This window comes from Myotis nattereri (genome assembly GCF_964212035.1).
Source record: "Myotis nattereri genome assembly, chromosome: 4".
Taxonomy (NCBI): domain Eukaryota; kingdom Metazoa; phylum Chordata; class Mammalia; order Chiroptera; family Vespertilionidae; genus Myotis; species Myotis nattereri.
Genome location: NC_138079.1, coordinates 106,718,075 through 106,743,077, shown reverse-complemented (window position 1 = coordinate 106,743,077; position 25,003 = coordinate 106,718,075). Strand labels below are relative to the sequence as shown.

Sequence of the window (25,003 nt, the reverse complement as noted above, 5' to 3'; positions counted from 1 at the left end):
AGGAGCATTGGAGGATCCATTTGGCTCCAATGTCCTATGAGTCCACGCTCAAGACAAGTGCACAACATAAAAACGGATCACACAATTCTGAGGCAACTATTTCATTTCCAGTCTTGGTTCTACCACTTTAAGGACTTCAGAGAACTAATTAATAAAGCACTTCTCCCTTCAGAATCCCAATCTAATTGAAAAAAAAAAAAAAAAAAACCACCACAAACTTCATGTAAGTATGATAGTATCAGGGGTTTTTTGCAGCTAGAGCTGGATCAGAGCCTAGGTCCCTCGATCCTACTGACCCGCAGTCAGTGACGTGGGGTGAACAGCTACAAGAAGTGAGGAACAGGGCCTGCGCCTATCACATGCGCCTCTCCTCGGAGAGCAGACACCCTAACCCGGCACTTAGCACCATATCTGAAGCAGGCAAGGCTCTACAGAGCTTAGGTGCCACCCGTGTTCTCTCTGCTTGTCAGCAGGCTACACCTGGGCACGCTCTGTGGGCTGTGATGAAGTCGCTATTGTTAGGCCTGCAGATGTGGGGCTGTAATTCACCTTAGAACGTGCTGCCCACCGTTCATTAGCTGGGTTCTGCCCATCACTGCAAGAACAGTAACTCCGTGAGTTATTAATATCATCTTTACATGTAGGAGGCTGGGAGATGTTAAATAGTTCTCCAGAGCTCCCACAACTTGGAAATGGACCCCAGGCCTGCCCTACTCCAGACCCCCGGCTCCTGGCACTAAGCCACAGCCTCTGTAGAGCACAGCCCATGCTCTCTGAGAACACCCCCTATGCCGGACCTACCACAGTCACACGGGCATCCTCTGAACCAGGCACTGCATCTTCGGAGTCACAAAGAGGGACTCAGACACCAGAGAAAGATGGAAGTGTCTGCAGTGCCTGGGAGACGCCCGAGGCGGTGCTAAAGACGGAGGGCTGCGCTCAGAGGACACTGGAGGCTGAACCCAGGCCATCACCATCACTTCCGTGGCAAAGAAGGGAGGCCCAGCCCTCGGCACTCATCCAGGTCCCAGGGAGTCAGCGCACGGCGCTGCAGGAGGAGCTGAACTAAAGGCCAAAGACACAGGAAAGGACAGAACAGCACTGTCTCTGGCAGGAAACGCCTTTTTGTTGGGGAAATTAAAAAACTGGACTCAGGGCAGTGGACACGCTGGGGCAGCACTGAGCAAAATGGGACACTTCTCCTCTGAGATCCGGGGATCGGTTCAATTCATTCTGAGAGATTGTTTTCTGGTCACCCCTGTACATATTATCTCCTTTTCTAAAAAATTAACATTTTAATTTAACCAACAAACCTCTTCTTACTAATCAAGGCCCCCTACTGGGTTCTGGTGCCTAGGGCTCGCTGCATTCTCGGCCAGCAGGCAATCGGAAGTCTGCTGCCCTAACTTCTGAACAGTAAGTAGTTTTGTTCCAAACTAGACATAGATAGGAAATGCTATTTCTAGGCAGAGGAAGTAACAGCAAAAAATAAGACCCCAGGGGACCAAACCACTGTGGGCCCCATCACAGCCCTCGCATCTGATGAGGCTGGCTGGGGGGCCCTGCTGACTGTGGCCCCGACAGTGGGGAAGCTCGGCCCCTGGATCAGACAGGGGAGCGGGAGGGGGAGCACATTAGGCCTGAGAAAGCAGACCCCCAGCCTGGGAAAGGCTGGCAAGCAGGGACAGTGGGCCCCCAAGGTGTGTGAGGGGTCACTTTTCAGACTGTGGCTTTTGCATCAATTTCCAGGGGGAAATGGTTCTCTCCAAGTTCAGATATGTGAGTGAAAAGATGGGAGGTGACAATGGCACTCCCCAAGTATGGCTGGTGAACGGTGCTGAGAAGAATGGAGGGAGGAGAGCTGTCTTTTGTGCAGCAAATATATTAGACAAGTAATTCTCTCCATCTGCACGTCATTCACTCTGTGCTACAGCTCTGCCCCTTACGGTCCATCAGACCCTCCACGGAGGTGAGCTGGGATGCGGCACAGTCTGTTCTTCAAAAGAAGACACCAAGGGCCACAGAGGTTAAGGACTTACCTGAGATTACAGGGCCAGGAAGTGACAAAGTCTGAACCAGAGTCAGATGTCTGAACTTCAGTATAGGGCAGTGACAAAAGGACTTGAGCATGCATTGTAAAAAAGAAAAGTCTTATTTAGATACGCAATGATGCCTAAGAAAGACTTTAAAATAATACAGGGTAAGTAGGTTTGAGGATAGATAAAACAAGATGAGTCATGAGTTATCATTTTAATTGGGTGATGGGTACCAGAGGTCTCATTGTATTATTCTCTCTACTTTCTCTCTGTTTGACCTTTTCCACAATAAAAGCTTAAAAAACATTTCAGTGCTCAACAAGAATGCAACTTGACACCTTAACCCTCAGGAGTCTGAATCAAAGAGAGAAAAATGACAGCGCCCTATGACAAGGTGGATTAGCCAGGACTCAACGGGTACAGGCGGAAAGGCTTTACCAATGGACTGTTTCAAACCTTTGGTTGAGAGATCTGTTTCCAGGTGTGTGTATGTAAATCTCTTTTTTAAAATCAAGAGCTTATTTCAGTTAGGAAATTTTTGTCCTTTCTTCAAATGACAGTGCATAAAACCTATTTTTCAGTGCTTGGCACAGTTCCTGCCTATCAGCCGCGTGCCCTAAAACCCATAAAACACGGCTGGAGGGGACAGAGGCCCTTGTCCCCACATGCAGGAAACACACCTATCGCCATCCCTCTCACCAGAGCTGTGCCGGTCAGTGCCCCAGGGAGCAACAGAGCAGCACCAGCTCTTCATCGTGAAGGCACTGAGTCAGGGCAAGTCCTGAAGTCCAATCTGAGTCATCGCAGAAACCTAAACCACTTTCAGCTCAGCTGTACTGTTGATGCTGTTAATGTGCATTTCATTTTTGTCTCACTCTTTGAAAACAGGTGGTCTGTTGAGATGAGGGGCAGGCCCCACTCCCACCTGCCTCGGGGAACCCCAAGTTGCTGATGAAGGCTCTGCAGGGGATGGCCGACCACCCTGAAACCAGAGCAGCTCGCTCTGTCCCTGCTGTATAAGCTTCCTCTTCCTGAGATTTCACCTGAGCAAAGCTGAGACGACCCATCAAATGCCCAGATTTACATTTTAGACGTTACTTTTCATGCTGATTTTAATGCCACTTTTCAGTTATGACCACAGGCATAATTCCCCTTGATTAACTGGAAAGGCAAGCAGGCCCCGACAGCGGCAAGTTTATTAACTGTCATCATGTCCAAAGAGGAGAAATGTACAATGAAATCACTGTAGGAGGAGAAAATACTTGGAGCCAGCTTCTCAGGATCACCGAGTCCTCCTTGGAAAGAGAAGGTATTTGCAGCTACAGATACGGGATGGCACACTAACCCAAGATGTCAACAGCATCGCTGTGACGCACATGCACGCGTGCAGCCTACTGTGTGCGTGAGCCTTAAATACTCACCAAAACAACGAGGCAAGTCCAGTCTCCTAAGTCAGAGTGAGAAAAAGAAAGCTAGGACGAAGGCGGATCGAGGTTTGACACAACAGAAACTATCTATCAAACCCCAACGTCCTTCTGATACTGTACTCACTGATCTATTCTCGGTACAGGTATTTAAATTAACTTGTTTTTTGCCTGAACATCATATTTTATTTATTCTGCTCAGTGAAATAATGCCGGATCCTAACTTTTTAATCTAAAATTTTAGATATTTTACCTAATTTGTCCTTAGGACAATAGATAATTTTATTTTATTTTTTGAACTTAACTTTATTTTCTTGGTTTTAAAAAAGTAGTTCTACCATCTACAAATAATGATATTGTCTTTGCTTGCATTTAGGTATTCTAATTTCTTGTATGTCCTTAGGACAATAGATAATTTTAAACCCCACTAACAGTTATAAAAAATAAAAATAAATTTAAAAATATAAAACCCACTAACAGATTAAAAATAAAACATAACACAACATAATTACAAAAGGTTGGTGCTAGAGTACAGAACAGCTCCTCATAGCAAGTTGGTAACCAATAAAGGATGAGTGCATTTAGGGAAGAAATACCAACAGACGCTAAGACTCGTGGGTAGAAGTGGATGCTGTGCCCTGCAACTTGACTAAACTCACTTACCACGTCTGGTAGCTTCGGGGAGGACTCCATAGACTTTCTACACAGAAGATCATGTCTGTGAATAGAGTTCTACTTCTTCCTTTCCCGTCTGGAGGCCTTTATTTGTTTCTTGCCTGAGTGTACTGGTTACAACAGAAATGGTGAGAATGGGTGTTCTTGGAGGAAAGTATTCAGTCTTTCACAATTCAGTGTGATGTTACATAGGTCTCCTTTATCAAGCTGAGGAAGTTCCCTAGTTTTCCTACTCTTTTAAGGGTTTTTATCAGAAATAGCTGTTGGCTTTTTAAACTCTGTGCAGAGAGTTGTTGACTAGTCTCTCCTCTCTCGCTCTAAGCCCAGAGGTCCTGTTTATCTCGCTTATCCCCTGCTCCTTGGGGTCTCTCTAGTTTTCTGTAGGAAACATCTGCTGCATCAGGCCAGACAGGCGTAAGCAGAGCGTTTTCCTGGGATCTGTAAGCCATTCTAGCAAACTGTTAAACCTGAGGAGGGGGTCAGAGGAGAAGCAGGGTGGCCTGACATCTGAAGTGGGATTGAGCCCCTTTAATGTGTGGGATCTGATACTAATGCTAGGCAGTCAGTATCAGAACTGAAGTGACTGGATATCTAGTTGGTGTCTAGGGAATTGGAGGGATGGTGTTAGAAAAGAGAACATGCATTTCGTGTCAAGAGGGGGAAAACCGCCCTCGCCGGGTGGCTCAGTCAGTTGGAGCATCATCCTGTGCACCAAAAGGTTTTAGGTTCAATCCCCAGTCAGGGCACATACCTATCTTGCAGGCTCAATCCCTGGTTGGAGCACGTACAGGAGGCAAACCATCCATGTTTCTCTCTCTCATTGATGTTTCTCTCTCTCCCCCTCCCTCCTTCCTTCCCTTCCTTTTTCCCTCCCTCCCTTCTTCTTTCTCTAAAATCAGTGAAAAACATATCCTTTGGTGAGGATTTGGGGGAAAAAAAAAAAAGAGGAAAAACCCTCACTGTCTCTGTCAAAAGATTACTGTCCTTCATTGACTAATGCCCAGTGTTTCATATAGTCTGCCCATTTTTAATTATTTCAGACAGCAAGTAAACTAGTCCCTGTTACTCTGTCTCAATCCAAAGCAGAAATCCTCAAATCCAAGTCTTCCTTTTTCTTTTGTTAATCCTCACCCGAGAATATTTTTCCACTGATCTTTTAAAGAGAGTGCAAGAGAGAGGGAAAGACAGAGAGAAACACATTGATTGGCTGCCTCCTGCATGTGCCCTGACCAGGGCCCAGGCCGGGGAAAAGCCTGCAACCAAGGTATGTGCCCTTGACTGGAATCGAACCCGGTCCTTTGGTCCACAGGCCGACACTCTATCCACTGAGCCAAACTGGCGAGGGCAAATCCAAGTCTTCTTAACCACCACTCCTGAGGCCTCCTGTACCTACCACCATTCGGAGTGTCTACTGGAATCATCTGATTCTGTGTGTGCAGAACACCCAAGACCCAAGATGCAGCCAAACTTCATCTCTGTAGCAGCTGTCCCTCGCAGAGGCCGGGTGCTCGGGAGTCTCAGGAAGTTGTGCTGAACGACCACATGCGTGTACACAGCCCTGGCACAGAATCTAAGGGGCACTAGGAATACAAGCCCCAGTGCCACTCACAAAGGCCCACCCCAAGGCTTTCCACCAGGACCGCAGAACAAAGTCTACGTTCTTCACTAGCCGGGAGATTTGGGAAATTTGTTTTCCCCTAGTGACAGTAAGAAGAGACCCCAAAACAAAGCCCAGAACAGGAAGCTCTTTGATAAACTGGACAAAACCCAAGGGAAACTGCAATTAGAGTAACTTGCAGTTTCAATTACTCCTTTGTTTTTACTTCTCTTAAAAGCTAAATATGTTTCCAGTTGGTAAAAGGGCCTTTCCTAGGCATCTCTCAAAAGATAAGAGACTCACAATACTGGTTTTATAAGTATTTACTTAATTTTAGGTCTTCTCTTTCCATCATTCTTTGTTTAAAACCTCTCAAGTAAGAATAATACTGTGAATGACCTTTTTTTTCATGAACAACAGGAGAAAACAAACTATAGTTCTACCCTGATAACCATAACCATATCTTGATGTGCAGAAATGGTACATAAAGTGTAAGAATAAATCATTTCCTAGACACATTCTACAGGACTTTTCTATATTAGATCATAATTACTTTAAAGGTCAAATAAAGGCAAAAACACTTTCAATCTTAGTATTAAGGCATCATACGGCTCTTTGCAGTGAGCTATGAAACTTCCCCATCTATAGTAACGTTCCTATCCGGGACATATATAAGATGCTAATGGGAGAAGGAATGAATTGTTACGTAGAGACAAGAAAAGCCTGCTCTGCCCGTCGCTGAAGAATACTGAGGGCTATGTTTAAAGCCCTGTTGTGCTTTTTCAAGAGCAAGAGAAGCCAGCTTGGCAGGTGTCACATTCCATGAAGGACGCTCTCACCAAGACCCCGCCCACCACAGTGCAGGCACTTAGAGCAGACACGTTCTCACCAGGAGGGTCCCCAACACGGCACTAATTCTGTCACTTCTAGCTTCAAAGCCTCCTGGAGGTCCGCACTGTCTACAGAATTAAGAGGAGAGAACAACACTACTATGGCAGCCCTGGCCAGGTGACCCAGTTGGTTGGAGATCGCCCCCTTCAATTCCAGGTCAGGGCACATTCCTAGATTGTGGGTCCAACCTCAGGCCAGGCCTATGCGGGAGGCAACGGATCTATGTTTCTCTCTTCTCTCTTCTCTCTTCTCTCTTCTCTCTTCTCTCTCTCCCTCTCTTTCTCTCCCTCCCTCCCTCAAAAATCATTAAATCATACCCTCAGGTGAGGATTAAAACACACACACACACACACACACACACACACACACACACACACACACCAAAAGAAAAAAACCACTACTATGGTATACATACTATGGGTTTTTCCAGATCTGTAAACCTACACACAAAAAACTTATTCTCTTCCCACACATCATATAGTTTTATCTAGGGTTTCCTGAAGTCTGTTATTTGTTTGTCAGTTAAGTTTGGATACACAGGATTAACAAAGGTAAACAGGTTTCCTTACTATAGACCTGTCAAGCCTTTATTTGTGGATGTATAACAAAGCTCCCAGAATTCCCCACAGAACACCTCAGTGGACCAGTGGCTCAATCCGTGCCTCTTCTCTAACCTGCCACCCTCTCCATCTCCCTTCTGCATATCATGAATGGACTTGTTTCTGTACTCGCTCCCTCCTGACGCACACACTCCACCCTCCGGGACCTGGCTTCCGCCTCGATCATGCCGCAGACTGCAGTTCTCCGAAGGTGACACTGGGCCTTGTGTCCCTTCACCCAGGTGCTTGAAGCCTCTCCCATACCTTTCCTCACCCCTCTTGACTTGGCTCACGTCTTTTTTCCACTCTTCTTTTAACAATTAAAAATAGAGAGAGGTCCTGGCCTGTGTGGCTCAATTGGTTGGAGCATCATCCTGTACACCAGAAGGTGGGGGCTTCAATTCCTGGTCAGGGCACATGCCCAGGATGTGAGTTTGATCCCTGATCGGGGCCCATGGGGGAAACAACTGATCAATGTTTTTCTCTTACTTTGATGTTTTTTTCTCTCTCTCTTCCTTCTTCTCTCTCTCACATCAATAAAAAACATATTCTCAGGTGAGGATTAAAAAATAATTTTAATAGAGAAAATACAAAAACATAGCATAGAAACCTATATTCCCATTCATCACAAGTGACAACCATTAGACTAAACTAATAATGCCATGTTTGAACCAAGATGGCGGCGTAGGGAGTAGACCTGTGCGTGCTGCCTCCCACATCATAGAAACTACCAACTATAAGACAACCAACCACCATTCAGAACCATGGGGAAGTTGGCCCAGTGGGAGTTCTACAACTGGAAGGAAAGAAAGAAGCGCAGTGAGACTGAGTAGGAGCTACAGAGGCGCCAAAAACAGAGGCACACAGTCGCGTGCCAGGCGGGCTGCAACCGAATGCGCGGTTTTTTTTCATTCGGAAGCGGTTACGAACCCTCGAATCCTCTGGGCTTGCTCAGGGCGGGTCTCTGAGGCTCCAGGCCCCACGGGGAGAAGCGGCACAGCCCTGCAGCAGTCGGAGAGCGGGGGAGGCTCTGGCACGCAGCTGCTCGCTGGCACTGGGGGAGGCAAAGTCCCGGTGTCCCGGAGAGGCGAGGAGCCGCGGAAACACCGCCATTGCTGTTTGCCCCGCCCTGGTGGCTTCCTGAGACCCCGCCCTACTCAATTTACATCCCCATCCAGGCTGTGCCAGGTGCACAAAAAGACCCACCTGCGCTTTTGCAGCCTAGCCCAACAAATTGCAGACTTCAACTCCTCATACCCATGGGAGACGCGCTCAAGAAGCAGACCCAGGAGAACCAAGATGGCGGCGCAAGGAAAAGACCTGTGTGTGCTGCCTCCCACAACAACATCGAGGCTACCAAGCGTGGGACAGTTATCATACGGAACCATGGGAAAGCTGGCCCAGTGGAGGCTCTACAACTGGAAGGAAAGAAAGAACATTGAGACTGAGTAGGATGTGCAGAGACACCAAGTACAGAGCCCAACCCAGCAGGCTGCAGATTTCGGCTCCTCGCATCCGGGAGGGACACACTCGGGGGGCAGAGTCGGGTTCGGAGCAGGCTGGAGCTGGGCCCGGCTGGGCCAGTGATGTGGAACCTCCGTACCAGCAGGCGCACAAGCACGCCCACCGGTTCCAGTCTCGCATGGGGCCCTGGGGGACGGCAGACGGGCAGTCTGTGCACTTGGTGGAGGGCGTGGTCCGAGCAGGCGTACTGGATGTTCAGCCACCAGGAAAGCCTGGAGATTTTGTCTGGTGGGGAGCGCCTGGCAGGGGACAGAGTGCCAAACTTCATGTTTCCCCAGTGAGGCTGGGACGGCCCTGGTGAGGTCGGGGCGGCCCCGGTGAGGCCGATACAACCCCAGTAAGGCCGATATAGCCCCGGTGAGGCCTGGATGGCCCCGGTGAGGTTGGGACAGCCCCGGTGAGGCCAAAACGGCCCCAGTGAGGCCGGGACAGCCCCAGTGAGGTCGGGATGCCCCCAGTGAGGTCGAGACTGCCCCGGTAAGGTCAAGATGGCCCCGGTGAGGTCAGGATGGCCCCGGTGAGGTCGGGACGGCCCCGGTGAGGTCGAAACGGCCCCGGTGAGGTCAGGACAGCCCCGGTGAGGTCGAAACGGCCCCGGTGAGGTCAGGACGGCCCGGTGAGGTCGGGACGGCCAGGTGAGGTCGAAACGGCCCCGGTGAGGTCAGGACAGCCCCGGTGAGGTCGAAACGGCCCCGGTGAGGTCAGGACGGCCCGGTGAGGTCGGGACGGCCAGGTGAGGTTGAAACGGCCCCGGTGAGGTCAGAACGACCTTGGTGAAGTTGAAACGGCCCCGGTGAGGTCGGGGCGGCCCCGGTGAGGTCAAAACAGCCCCAGTGAGGTCGGGACCGCCCCAGTGAGGTCAAAACGGCCCCGGTGAGGTCGGGATGGCCCCGATGAGGTCGGGACGGCCCGGTGAGGTTGAAACAGCCCCGGTGAGGTTGGGACGGCCCCGGTGAGGTTGAAATGGCCCCGGTGAGGTCAGGACCGCCCCGGTGAGGTTGCAACAGCCCCGGTGAGGTCGGGACGGCCCCGGTGAGGTTGAAACGGCCCCGGTGAGGTCGGGACGGCCCCGGTGAGGTTGAAACGGCCCCGGTGAGGTCAGAACGATCTTGGTGAAGTTGAAACGGCCCCGGTGAGGTCAGGACGGCCCCGGTGAGGTTGAAACAGCCCCGGTGAGGTCGGGACGGCCCCAGTGAGGTTGAAACGGCCCCGGTGAGGTCGGGATGGCCCCGGTGAGGTCGGGACGGCCTGGTGAGGTTGAAACGGCCCCGGTGAGGTCAGAACAACCTTGGTGAAGTTGAAACGTCCCCAGTGAGGTCGGGACGGCCCCAGTGAGGTCAAAACAGCCCCAGTGAGGTCGGGACCGCCCCGGTGAGGTCAAAACGGCCCCGGTGAGGTTGAAATGGCCCCGGTGAGGTCGGGACGGCCCCGGTGAGGTTGAAACGAACCCGGTGAGGTCGGGACGGCCCCGGTGAGGTTGAAACGGCCCCGGTGAGGTCGGGACGGCCCCGGTGAGGTTGAAATGGCCCCGGTGAGGTCGGGACGGCCCCGGTGAGGTTGAAACGGCCCCGGTGAGGTTGGGACGGCCTTGGTGAGGTTGAAATGGCCCCGGTGAGGTTGGAACAGCCCTGGTGAGTTTGAAACGGCCCCGGTGAGGTCAGGACGGCCCCGGTGAGGCTGGGACGGCCCCGGTGAGGCCAAAACGACCCCAGTGAAGTCGGAATGGCCCCGAGGAGGTTGAAACGGCCCTGGTGAGGCCGAAACGGCCCTGGTGAGGTCGGGACGGCCCGGTGAGGTTGGGACGGCCCCGGTGAGGACAAAACGACCCTGGCGATGTACAGCACCGGCAAGGTCAAGATGGCCCGGTGAGGTCGGGACGGCCCCGGTGAGGTTGAGACGGCCCCGGTGGGGTAGGGATAGCCCCGGTGAGGTAGGGATGGCCCCAGTGAGGTCAGGACAGCCCCGATGAGGTCGGGACGGGCCCCGGTGAGGTCAAGACGGCCCTGGTGAGGACAAAACGGCCCCGGTGAGGTTGGGACGGCTCCAGTGATGTTGGGACAGATAATGGGGACCAGTATAGACTGATGAACAGGGGTAGATGCAGAGGCAGAGCAGCATTGAACAGACTGTCAAACTACAGTGGGAAGCCTGGGGAGGGTTTGGGGCGGGGGGTGGGGGTTAAGAGTTCAACCAAAGGACTTTTATGCATGCATATAAGAATAACCAATAGACAAAAGATACTAGGGGGTAGGGGCCGGGAGAATGTCAAGGGAGGGGGGGAGGAAACATATGTAATACTCTTTGTAATACTTCAAGAAATAAAAATTATTTAAAGATAATAATAATAATAATGCCATGTTTGCCTCAAGTCTGTTTTTGACAATAAAAGAACAGAACAGGGTAAAGATGAAGTCCTTTGATTTCTGCTGACAAGCCTATTCCTCTCCTCCTCTCTCCAAAGGCAAGCATGTGAGTGTGCTGCACATCTTTCCAGTCCACTTCCATATTTTCACATGCAGATGTATGCACTCATGAACAATAAAAATCACTAAGTTTTACACAAAACCTAACACAACGACATCATACAACAAGTATAATTTATAAACTTCCCACCCTAGCCTGTTTGGTTCAGTGAATAGAGCATCAGTCCCCAGATTGAAGTATCCCGGGTTTAATTCCAGTCAAGGGCACATACGTCAGTTGCAGGCTCAATCTGTGGCCCTGGTCCGGGTGCGTGCAGGAAGCAACCAATCAATGTGTTTTTCTCATATCGATGTTTCTCTCTCTGTATCTCTCCCTTACACCCTCTCTGCAAATCAATGGGAAAATATCCTCTGATGAGGATTAACAAATAAATAAATAAATAAATATTAAAAATATAAACTTTCCTTTTCACTCCATAAGACCTACCCAGGCTGACACTCGACAAGACCTAATACTGATTTTATCAATCTATCAACATTGATCCCATTGCTTTATTGAAACCTCCAGCTGCTGAACTTAGTATGCACCAGCGGTCCCGTCTCTAAGTGCTTCACATGTATTATCTTATTTACCCTCCCAACAACCACTGAGATGTTCCAAATGCTGACAGCCAGCAAAGCAGGAAGGCACTTTTCCAGGGATGGCCACGTCCCAGGCTGTGCCCTGAACCACTATGCTAAGCTGCCCTCTGACTACCGATAGCCAACTAAGCACTTTTCCTGTGCCAGGTGTTCTTTATGGATCATGTCTCGTAACTCTCTGAACCACAGTATGTCAAGTACAATGAATTCTCCCCGTTTGGTGGTGAAGAAACTCAGGCTCGAGGCGGTGCTGGAGCCTGCTGTGAACCATGACTCCACTGCTTCAGAGGCCAAGTCTTACCTGACCTGAGCTAAGTGCAAGATTTACTTAAAAACAAGTCAAAGATGAGATTTGATTTGAAAGACGGGCTGAAGGGAGATTGTGAGAGCCCTGAATGACCAGGTCAGGAGGACGGGCTGACTGGTTACCTGGCATTATACCAATGTCACTGGTCCCTGATCACACAGCTCCAGAGCCTCCTGGGAACGGGAAAACGATACTTACAGTCATGGACCTTATAGCAGTGCTTCTGCAAGCGCTTAACCTCCCATTCCTCCAGCACTCCGTGAGTCATCAGCAACTGGAGGAACCGCCGGTGGACATCAGTCATGGTGCCCGTTCTTCTGGAGCTACCCTGCATGGTGACGGAGCTAAAAAAGACGTAAATGAAATCAACTTACCTCTGAGCACACCAAAAGCAATGTGCTAGATTGTGTATGAATTTGCATTAACAAATATAAGTTTGTTATGGTTTTGAAAATCAAGGTCAACATGCTGAATAGTACAAAAATGAAAGGACACAAGTCAGGGGCTAGTCAAATGAGTACTGGGCAGTGGTGAAATGCGTGGGCCGGTGCCAATCCGAGGCCGGCATTCACAGCCTGCTCCATCGCCTCGGGTGTGAAATTGGGAACCGTCACCTCCAAGTGCTTCAGTTTCGGATCAGTAAAATCAGAATAATGATAAAAACGTTCTCCACACAATTACCATGAGGAATAAATGAAATAATACACAGAGAAGCCTGGTAACAGACGTAAGCACTAAATAAGTGTCAGCTATTTTCACTATTAGATGATTCTAGATCTGAAACTTGGCTTAGTCACTTACCAGCTCTATGGCCCTGGATAAATTTAGCTGAGGCCCCATATTCTCACTAAAAAATTAGAATAATTTTCACTGCCTAGAGAAATGCTAGCCCACACTGAGTAAGTGTTCGTTTCCTTCCCTTCTCCCAAGCCACTAATAACACTGACCTCACAGGACTACAGGGTACTTTCCAAATCTCCTGCTCTCTATTAAAACAGTATCTTTCCACAAACCACAAAGATCGGAGCTGATCAAAAGCCCGCTGCTGCCAGAGGTCCAGTCGCTGCACAGGGGCTAAGAGCGCGGGTTCAGAACTGGACAGATGGCTCTGAGACCAGTTCTTGCTAGGCCTGCCTGAGCTTAAAAATCACGTAATCTGTGCATTAAAAATATGCGCCCATGGCTTCTTTCCTGGGGGTTCTGACTGGATAGGGGCCTGGCATTCTGAGATTTTTAACATTCACTTCAGGTGATGCCATGATCTGACAAGAAATTTGTCGTTACTTAGGCAAATATAACACAGAAACATTTTTAGCTAACACGTTTAATCTCCCTGAGCCTCAGTCTTTTCACCTATAATATGAGGGTAATAATAACTCTATTTAAGGCATAAGTTTAAGTGAGATATGACTACCAAGTGTTTGCCAAGGACCTGGCCCATAGGAGATGCACAAAAAGACTAGTTACTGTTCTTTCCAACAGCATCACCAGCTGGACCTCGGAGCTGGAAACATGCACTGTCCCAGGATCGGTTTCCCGGCCTGCCTACTAGCTTTCCTCGGGCCTCTTTCACCAGCATCTCAACCTCAACAAATCCTAAGCCGGATTCCTTCTCCTTTCAGCATCTGCAACCCTTTTTCTCCTGAGTGCTCTTTGCAAATCACCTGCTTTCGGTGGTACAGTCCACAGTCATGCAAACACCACAGGCCTGGTCCTCGTTTCCCTCAACCTCAGATCCAGTGCGCTCGCGCTCTCTCTCTCTCTCTCTCTCTCTCTCTCTCTCTCTCTCTCTCTCTCCCCCTGCTCCTTGCCCCCCCACCCCCACTCTTCCTCCCCTTCTACTCTCTAAAATCAATGGAAAAAATATTCTTGGGTGAGAAGGAAATTCCTTTGTCTACAAAAACCTACAGCAAACATAATACTTAGGGACAAGATGTTGAGAGCAATCACTTTAAAATCCACATTAGGCTCTGGCCAGGTAGTTCACTTAGTTGGACCTTCATCCCACACACCAAAAGGCTGGGGTTCCATCCCCAGGCGGGGCGTGTGTGGGAGGCAACCGATTGATGTTTCTCTCACAGTGATGTTTCTCTCTCTTTCTCTCCCCTTCCCTCTCTCTCTAAAATCAATAAAAACATATCCTCAGGTGAGGATTAAAAAAATTAAATCCAAATTAATCCAATGCAACTAAATCAATGCAATTCCAGTCAAATTCCCAATAGGCTTTATGTCTGTGTGTGATCTGACAAGATGATTCTAAAATTTCATGGAAAACATAAAGGCAAAACAGCAAAGGCATTCTTGGAAAAGATAAAGGAGAACTTGTCCTACCAGGTACCAAGTAACTGGAAAGCTGGAGCGGTGAATAAAATGTGATACTGGTGTAGAAATAGACAAAGATCAATACAACAGAATAAAGGACTCAGAACAGAATTGTAAATATGTACGGGTACTTGACATGTTGGAGAAATGGAATGCCAGATCAAAGCAAACTTTTCAATAAAAGGTGCCAAAACAACTGACTATCCATACATGGAAAAGAAAAAAAGAATGAGACGCTTACCTCACACTATGTACAAACATCTATTGCTAAAGATTAAGGTCACAAGAAAGGAAACACTATGAAACTTTGGTACAACAACACCGGAGAATATCTCCCCCCACCACCACCATCCCTCCCCCACCCAGGCCACACTACCTAGAAGAATATCTTTTTGACCAAAAGTAGGGTAGGATTTCTTTAAAAGATTTTTTAAAAAGTATAAATCATAAAGGATTATAATGATATATTCAGCTTTGTTAACATTAATGACTCTGTTCACCAAAAACACCCGAGAATGGAAAAGAGAAAGAGAAGACAAGCTACCTACCAGAAGGTATTTAAGCCACAAAATATTTGTATTCAGAACATACAGGGAACGCCTACAAATAAGGGGAAGACAACTATAAGAGAAAAATAAGCAACAGAAAATTTACAAAGAGGATGCACAAATTATTAATAAATACGTAAAAAGATGCTCCACCTCAATGTCATCAGGCAAATGAATATTAAAACCACCGTGATTAAAGTTTTAACCATCACCAGATAGGAAAAATCCTTCAGAGTGGCTGAGGCCGAAACTTTCATCCACCACCGGTAGAGCATACACTCTTATAACCACTTCAGACAACTGGGTACTGCTAGCTCATTTGGGTGTCCTTAGAAATCTGTTAGATATATACCTTATAGAAACTTTTCCACACTGGCCCCAGGAAATATGTTTGTAAAAGCACCACGTAATAGCAAAACTCTGGCAAGAGTACAAATGACGATCAACTGAAGAACACCTACCTAAAGCATGTATAATCATACCATGGAATTCAAAGCAACGAAGACCAAGTAGAGAGCTACTCACATCAACAAGGATGCATCTAATACACATATTCGTTGAATTTTCATTCTTCAAACTTATTATTTTTACAGGTATGTTACACATCTTAATAAAGTAGAAATTATGTAAATGCTAGAGGCCTGGTGCACAAATTCATGCACGGATGTGGGGGAGGGGCAAGGGTGGTTGGCAGGCTGGCCCCACCCCTGATCGGGGTGAGGGAGGGGCCTCGGGCAATTGGCCAGCTGCCCCACATCCTGGTCAAACTCCCGGTTGACCTGTAACCAGTTTGGCTCAATGGATAGAGCGTCGGCCTGCGGACTCAAGAGTTCCGGGTTCGATTCCAGTCAAGGGCATGTACCTTGGTTGCAGGCACACCCCCAGTGGGGGGTGTGCAGGAGGCAGCTGATGGATGTTTCTCTCTCTCATCGATGTTTCTAACTCTCTAGCCTTCTCCCTTCCTCTCTGTAAAAAATCAATACAATATATATTTTTTAAAAAGCTATCTTATTTAAAAAAAACACACACCAAAAAAAACTCCCGGTTGAACTCCCAGTTGCGGGGACAATTTGCATATTAGTCTTTTATTATATAGGATGTTAAGTAACAGCCAAAATAAATGTTAAGGAGAAGGAAGCATAGAAAGGAATACAATGCTATAATCTGGGGTAAAAGGAAAATGGGGGTGAGAGATACAGACAGGCTTGCTTATGTCTAGAAACCGGTGATCTCTCTGAAGACTGACTGGGCAGGGGAGGTTAACCATGGTCAGGTACCGCCTATCCAGATAATTTCAAAATACGTAGACACGTTTGTGGAATAGGCAAACCTCAATCTTAACCATCTGTGCCGCATGCTAGACACAGTGTTAGTGCTTCACACCCGCCGTCTCATTTACTCCTCACCAGAACCTCGGGAGGAAGGCATTACTGAGCCCATTTTACAGATGAGGAAACTGAGGGCACCAGGTGGCACACACTGTTAGTGATGGAGATGGGGGTGCCCATGCAAAGGCACAGTCCAGCAACCGTGGCACACCCCTCCTCGAGGAGGAGGAGCAGACAGTGACATCAGGAGCCCAGTCCCTTATCTGCAATTCTCCAACCTGTTTTCTGGAAAATCTTTTAAGTTTGAAAACTTGATCTGATCTCAGGTGAAGCTACTTATGGTTGTTCCTTATTCCTTAAAGAGTTAGTATAGATAGATAGATAGATAGATAGATAGATAGATAGATAGATGATAGATAGATAGATAGATATCTGTGAAAATATTACTGTATTGATTCCAAACACTGCCTCGAACCCCGCTGAATGTATGCAGAACATAGATATGCACCATGTCACCTTCCGAGACCCGAGAACTGCGGGATTCTGAGCACGGCTAGCCCAGGGCTGTAAGACAGGGGCTGGGGACGTGCACAAACAAGTTTCATACACAAAGTCGAGGGCGGCAGCAAGTACGGCGAGAGAACGGAGGGTGCTCGGCGAAGGCCTATCTTATGTATTCAGTTCGGATATATTTTGTATTCTGCTTTTTCACCTAATATGATGAAAAGTGTTTTTTCACCTACTATTGCGATTTTAAAACGTCTGTGTCAGAGAGGGTCGAGTTTCAGGTCTAAGTGCCTCACTGCCCCTCTCTGGGCCTCCGTTTCCCCCTCCGGAAACGGGAAACCCCCGGGTCCCCGCACCTGGCGTCCCCTCGGCACAGCGCGGGCCGAGCGCGGGCCTGACCGCACCTCCGTCTTCCCTCGCCTCTCGGGACCGCTCTCCCCCGTGCCCCCACCGCACCCCCTACCCACGCGCGCCACCGAATTACCCTCCGCGGCCCCGCAGCGCGAGTCTCACAGCCGGCGGCGCTAGCCGAAAAGCGGTTCGGTCCCTCCTTCCGGGCGGAGCGAACGCGGATGCGGCGCTCCCATTGGTGGTCACGCAGATTCGCCCCGCCCACTGGGTGACACACTTCCTGTTCTCCCGCCCGACGCGTTGCCATGGTGCCGCGGGATGCTCCGTTAGGTAGGGAATTGCGCGCTTCCCCGCAGCTCTCGGCGCCGCCGGAGAAGGCCGTCCGCGTCCGGCCCAGCGGTGACAGACCGCGACCGCAGAGCGGGGAGAGCAGGCGGGCAGCGCACCCCACGCCATGGCCGGGCCTCAGTCTCCCCCGTGTGTGGAACTAGTAGGGTGAGCGCGTGGCCAAGAACGAGGGCTCCGTTGCCAGGTCCCCTGACTGGAGTCCTGCCTCTGCCCTTCACTGGTTGCTGGGTCGGGGGCAAGTCCCGCAGCGGCGCTGAGCCTGTTTCACCTGTGAAATGGGGAACAGTCCCTGTGAGGCAGCGTGTTTGTGGGTTCGCACACGGCCGTGCTGACTGAACGTTCCTGCTGCCCGGCCCAGGGAGCGCCGTGCGGGGACCGTGGAGGGATCAACAGCAGCGAGCGGATGGCTCGTGGGAGGCTCCGGGCGGCCCTGGCCCACGTGCGTACAGTGTTCGGGCCTCAGGTCTGAGCCGGGAGCGCAGCCCAGCGCGGGGACCGGTGCCGGGACCCAGCTCCCTGGCGGGAGCTCAAATCCTACCCGGCCAGCCCCCGCTCCCGCGACCTTAGACACCTCCGCCGCCCCCCGGACCTCCGTCTCCTCCTCTGCTGAGCGGGGAGGCGCGGCATGTCTGGTTCGAGGCCTGAGGTCCGAGCTGGGCCGCCGGGACTGGAGTCCAGGTTCTGAAACTCGGCGTCTCTGCGACCAGGACAGCCACCGAAGCCGCCCCTCGCAGTGTGCTCGTCTATAAGCTGGATAATGGTTGCCCTTTGCTGATGTAATTGTTGTGAAGGTTACATGAGCTAATGCATGCAACCCACCTGGGAGAGTGTCTCGCACATAGTGTGCCCTCGATCCGCACATAGTGTGCCCTCAATCCGTGTGAGCCCTGGAATAAGAGAACAGCCCTGGGCAGGACCACCCGCGTTTTGTTTGTCCTGCACAGTTTTGTGTACGTTTGAGTTCATTGTCAATATTTAAAGTTAAGGGAGTTCACATAAAACTGTGACGGCTCCTGAAAAACGGGGCAACGTGGCAACAACAGACCACACTGGAGAGCTTAGTAGAAACGCCACCCTTTTGAAACGAAACCTGTGCTTTCCCGGTGTGTAAAGAAATAAAGGCGGAGGGTTGTGAATAGGAAACCCTGGGAACCCTGACATTTCAGGGTCAAAGTACAAAGGAGGGGGTAGCGGGAGAAGAAAGGGAGTCAAGATTGAGTGGTATCAGAGGCGAATAGGTAAGAGAACGTTTTGAGGTGCAGGGTGTGGTCAGGATTGTCTGTGATCTGGAGAAATCACGAAAGATAGGCCTGCCAGGCTGGTGTGCTCAGGGGTTGAGTGTCGAACCCTGAACCAAGAGATCACCGGTTCAATTCCTGGTCAGGGCACATGCCTGGGTTGCAGGCTCAATCCCCAGGAGGGGGAGGGCGGGAGGCAGCCTATCGATATTTCTCTCTCATGGATGTTTCTATTTCTCTATCCCTCTCTCTCTCTCTCTCTCTAAAATTAATAAAGACATTTTCTAAATAATAAATAAAAGATAGGCTACGCTGATCTAGAAGTTAATGGTCAATAAGAGCCTATTAGAGAGGCGAGGAAGCTCACGTCAGCCTCCAAGAGGAGTGTCGATTGCTGTTAGGAAGGATGGCCTTGGGAAGGGGAGATCAGGAGCAGAGTGAGTAATGGGTAAACACAGGGAGACAGGAGAGGATGGGGTCAAGGGTATGGGGAGACAGGATTGCTCTTACCCTAGAGAAGAGGGGAGACACTTCCGAAGCAGAAGGAAGGCGGTTAGGAAAGGCTAAACGAAGGCTCACCCTAATGTTTCTGTTTTCTCCATAAAGTAGCAAACGATCATTCAGCTGAGTAAAGGAGCTGGGGAGATGCTGAAGATTTGAAGGGGATCAAAAAGCAGATTCCGAAGGAAATACAAAAGTGAGGTTCCAGCTAAGGTTGAAGCCATGAACGTGTAGAGAGGACAGTTGCTCACTGATTTCCCCCACAACCTCCCATCCCCATGCCAGGGGCCTCCGAGCAGAAGCTCAGTGTGGATTCCACCTGGGATGATCTCTGTTGGGCTTGTGCAATTGTCTCTAGAAGGCAAAGCACTGGACAGCATTGTGGAAGGGTCCTTATATGGGCAGGTGGAGATGGGAAGAGGGAAATGCAGAGAAATTAGCATGCAGGCTCGCAGCAGCTGGAGGTCTCAGAGAGCCGGGTTGGGTTCAGAAGGAAGAAGTAGTGATGAAGATTGGAACTGGCGATGAGGGAGTGACCCACCACAGAGCAGCTGTCCAGCCTCAGCATGACTCCACCCTCAAAAGACAACCCATTCAGTGAGATTCTATTAGGATCTTTGATATGCCAGACCTTGGACTGTCCGCTACAAGACAACTCTGACAGTTCAAATGTTTCAGAAAGTTGACCCTAAAAGGTACAAAAGCTGCGTGAACATAAATTTTTTGTACATAAGGAGGTGGCCGAGCCTTGGCTAGAGAGGAATAAGCTAAGTCTTAGGATAAGGGCCCAAATCATAGGCGAAGGGGCTCTGTCTTTCGCCTGAAGACCATTGAAGCTGAGAGAGGAAGTGGTAACATCTGGTTTGTATTTCAGAAAAAGAACATCGGCATATCTGTCTTTTCAAACATGTTTGGAACATTTACAGAAATTGACTGTGTACTGGCCACAAAGGAAGCCTCAATGAATTCCGAAGAATCTATAGATCGTATTCACGAACCACAATAAAATAAAATTTAAAATCAACAACAAGCCTTGGCTGGTGTGGCTCAGTTAGTTGAGTAACATCCTGTGCACCAAAAGGCCTTGGGTTCGATTCCCAGGCAGGGCAACATACCCAGTCATTGATGTTTCTCCCTCTCCCTCTCTCTAAAATCAGTAAAACATATTTTTTAAAAAATCAACAACAAAAAGATATCCAAAAAGAAACCCATACAATTCATAAAACATATCTTAAATTAGTAACAGCAGTTACTTCTGAGGAAGGACTAGGAAGACAGGATGGTTTGTTTATCTTATATATCTATGACTTATCTATACTAATAAAAGGATAATATGCTAATTAGACTGGACGTCTTTCAGACAAAGCCACAGTGGCAAGGGGCCAAGACAGAGGCAGTTAAGGGTGATCAAGCCTGCAGGGGAGAGAAGTTAGGGGGCAATCAGGCCAGCAGGCAGGGGAGCAGTTAGGGGCATCAGGCCGGCAGGGGAGAGCAGTTAGGGGGCAATGAGGCTGGCAGGCAGAGGCGGTTAGGGGTGATCAAGGCAGCAGGCAGAGGGGCAGTTAGGGGCATCAGGCAGGCAGGAAGGCAAGCAGTTAGGTGCCAGCGGTCCCAGATTTTGAGAAGGTGCAGGCCAGGCTGAGGGACCCCACCCCCTCCCCATACACAAATTTCATGCACTGGGCCTCTAGTCAATAATAAAATTTATAAGCGTATTTTCTAGTTTTATTTCTTATATTTTATACTTTTTTATGTTGACAGATTTTATAATACATTTTAAAAAGAAAAAGAACATGCATTTGGAAACAAAATTACATATGTTTTTAAAAAAATCAATATGGAAATTACAAAATATTTAGTAGTGAATGACAATAAAAGTCTTACATAATCAGACCTGTGGGATCCAACTAAAACAATAATTAGAGGGGAATTTATAACCTTCAGTGTACTTAATTAAAAACAAGAAAAAAATTAATTTGTATTGATTTAAAAGGTAGAAAAATATATAAATCCAGAGAAAACAGAAGGAAGGAAACAATAAAGCAAAAAGCAGAAATGAGTAAAACAAGAAGCAAAAGAAAATAAAGTTGCTTATGGAAACCATATGCTCACTTTTTTTTTTTATTACATTTTCAGTTGGATCTGGTGGAGGTGATGGGCATGTGCTGGTGAAGCAGAGAGGGACAATGGTTCCCCTCAGCTTATCTCTCACCAGAGAGGGATGGTGACAGGCCCCAAAGGTCATCTTTAAAAACGGTTCCTGTGTAAAGTCCGGGGAGGCTTGGACACTGGGCAGGGAAATATGCACACCGCCGGAAGCCGTGCGGACCATTCAGCCCTTCAGCACAGACCGCTGGGGGGAGGCGGGCGCGCTCTCTAAGAGCCTGGACGTAAATATTGTTGGACTTGGTGATTCCACTTCTGGGAACCTGCCTGCGGAAATAAACAGAGATGCTCACAAAGGTAAATGCAGAGAAGGGCATCACGGCCTTGATTCTTCCAGGGGAAGTGGCAACAGCTCACACGTCTCCAAGTACAAAGGGAAATGGTGGTCAAAATAAGTGAAATTCTGAAAAATCTTATGCAGCCTGAAAATCATGTTTTCAAAGAATACTTGAGGTCAGAAGGGGGGAAAAAACCCATAATGTATATTTTAAGAGAGAGAGAAAACTAGAAGACTCTATATACCAAAATATTATTGGTGAATATTCCTGATTGGATGGATATTAGGTAAACTTTTTCTTGTCACTTTGTATGTGTTTCAACTGTCTCCAGAAGCATCTTTTATAATCACAAGAAATATTATTTTTCAAAATAAATGGACTCTATGTGATCACAAAGATTTTAGATATAATGAAATCGATACTATATAAAATTGGAATATACTTAAAGCCACATTTACCCAGCATCATCAGAGAATTGTTATACATTAGTGAATTTTCTATATAACTAGAAAACATTTTAAGCACAAACATTTTTTTAAAATTCTATTCCCTACATTAATAATCCTAAAGTATATACTTAGATCTTTCTTATGACATGACGGGCACAACAATGTCTTTGAGGACATTTTCTACATCTCGGGCTTTTTGCCTTCACCCCAGGATTAGCCCTGTCCCTCTGGCACCTCCGTTTTCATGAGTTTTCATTTTTTATATTATAGAGTCAGCTTTTCATAATATTTCCATGTCCTTCCCTCTGTCAAGTATCAGCAGTCCTAATCTCTGCTTATAATTACCCTCTTTCAGCAACCCCTGGCCTGAGCAAACACATAGCCAGTCTTCTTGTAAAATGGGGAAAATAAATAAATAAAGCTAAATACCAGGAGAAGGCACACATTTTAGTGTGTGGAATTGGTTACACCTTTTCCACCTCTCAGGCCTCTGCTTTGCCTGCTTCTGTGTCCTCAGCTAGTGTCTAAAGAGACAGTGAAGTTCCCAGAGAAGTGGTTTCAAGATAAGCGACAAGGCTATGGTGATGTCCTCACAGCCGGAAAGGAAACTGATCAAAGGCTGAATTCAGGGCAGCTTGATCAAAACCCCAGTTCAGTGTGGTCCCAGGTGGGCCTGTCAGGAGCTCTTGAATTGCAGTGCTGATTCTTATCGCACTCAGAGCGTCTACAGCTGCTCCTCCAGGGTGGGCTGGGGACCAGCAGCAGCAGAGCCCGGGGCCCCGCCCTGACCTGTTGCAGCAGAATCTGCATTTTAACCAGGTCCCCGGTCAATCACATGCCTGCGGTCCAACACACCCACATTTATTCACCTCTCCGATGTCCCGTGCCCTTCAGGTTCGTTCCAACAAAAACATTGTGCCAGGCTGGTGTGGCTCAGTGGTTGAGTGTCAACCCATGCACCAGTAGGCTGCGTGCAGGAGGCAGCCAGTTGATGTTTCTCATCGTTGTTTCTCTCTCTCCCCCTTCCTCTTGCACTAAAAATCAATAAAAATATATATTCAAAATATATATATATATTTCTGTTCAACTTTGGTTTCCCAATTCATTTTCAAGTGAGCATTAATTAAAAGAGATCCTAAAATATGATTACACCTCTGTTTTTATGATGAAGGTGGCATATATATATATATATATATATATATATATTTCAATCACATTATGATGTCATAACTTCAAAAACTTCATTAAATGCCAAAGAGTAAAATACTTTTGAAACCCCTCTCTCTCTCTTTCATTGGGAGCAGATTGTAAATTATTTTCATTTATAGGTGTTTCTTTTTTCTTTTTTTTTAAATCTTCACCAAAGATATTTTGGGGTCAGGAATCAAACCTGCATCCCAGGTACATGCCCTGATCGGGAATCTAACCCACAACCTTCTAGGGCACTGGAAGATGATTCAACCCATTGGGCCACACCGGCCGATACTACAGGTGTTTCTTTTATTTATGTATTTTTTATTTTGTATAGACATAATTTAAGCAAAAAATCACCAACTTTTTAAGTAAAGAGGAGCAAGCTTATTTTAATATCATTATGTCAGGCTAAGCTCATTTTTCTATACAGAATTATTATAGGTTTTTCTTTTAAAGTGGAGGATCTGGTCAAGCAGATTCCTGAGGCACTTTTTTACTGATGTGAAAATTATTAATTTATTCAGGAACCATAGACAAATACATCCAAATTGCTGCTTCTCCTTTTGTCTACAATCTGATGTTACACATCAGGACTAGGAGTGGGGTGGGACAGGAAGATGAAAAACTAAACAGCCTGCATGTAGTGCCTGTCAGGGGTTGAGAACGCACTTTTGAATTTTGCTGTTGTTCTGATGTTTTCAAAAGTATTTTACTCTTTGGCATTTGATAAAGTTATGACATAAAGTTTGGCATTTTTGAAGTTATGACATCATAATATGATTGAAAATATATGCCACCTTCATAAAAAAGAGGTGCAATCATATTTTAGGGTCCCTTTTAATTAATGCTCCCTTGAAAATGGATTTGGAAACCAAGGTTGAACAGAAAGTATCTAGTTGATTCATCCAATTTTTCACTTTCGTTCCATTTTTGTATTCATTCAACACATAATTATCAAGAGCCTTATAAGTGTACCCTAGTGTGATAGGATGCAAAGTTGCTCTCAGCTGAGAAGGAAAAATAAGACAGATGCATGTTAATAAGTGTATGAAGAAGAAACTGCTAAGGACTGGGAGTTTATCAGTTAAGCAATTTTAGGTGCAAGAAACTTGACTCGGGTAACTTGAGCAAAAAAAAAAAATCATATTGGAAGGGAGGGTAGGAAGGGTATGGGGTATGTGTTATTCAGGTTATGGTGCTGTAACAAACACCCTCCAAATGGTTATTTCTAGGTCATGCTACATATCACATGAGGGTCCGCAGAGCTCTGCTCTGCACTCACTCAGGGACTCAGCCAACAGAGCATCTGCGATCTTGCAGCTGCATCTCCTAAAACACCCAAAACACAAAGCCTCCTCAATGACCGTGCAGGGGTCTCTAGGGAGGGAGGTTTGCATGGGGGCTTTTTTACTGCCTCAGCCTGAAACTGGCACGTGTCATTTCTACTCTAATGTCATCCATCAGCGCTGATTACAAGGCCTGCCCTCCCTGCAGGTGGCTGAGAAATACATGTTTGGGGACAAATGGAATAATTGGTGAGCTTGCTGTCTCTGCTCCAGGGGGGCTCAGAGACTCCGTGGAAAAGCTGAAGAATCAGCTCTTGCCCTGGACAGGGATCAGAGCAGCTGGGAGACCTGGCCTGCAGGAGCTCGGTC

General features: G+C 47.8%; 1 protein-coding gene across 5 annotated transcripts in view; it reads right to left on the bottom strand.

Annotated features, from left to right (window-relative positions):
• Nucleotides 1-17,367, bottom strand: part of NSMCE1 (NSE1 homolog, SMC5-SMC6 complex component) — a 30,221-nt gene extending 12,854 nt beyond the window's left edge. Inside the window, exons 1-3 of one of the 5 annotated variants that reach the window (XM_081090383.1) lie at nucleotides 17,308-17,350; nucleotides 14,989-15,040; nucleotides 12,317-12,462 (exon numbers count right to left, since the gene is read on the bottom strand). In XM_081090383.1, coding sequence (XP_080946509.1) covers nucleotides 12,317-12,452 — 136 coding nt within the window. In that variant the 5' untranslated portion in view covers nucleotides 12,453-12,462; nucleotides 14,989-15,040; nucleotides 17,308-17,350. Of the gene's footprint in view, nucleotides 1-12,316; nucleotides 12,463-14,988; nucleotides 15,041-17,059 lie in introns of all 5 variants that reach the window. The other 4 variants (XM_081090381.1, XM_081090385.1, XM_081090382.1 and 1 more) reach the window with 4 other exon arrangements.
• Nucleotides 17,368-25,003: the final 7,636 nt, after the last annotated feature.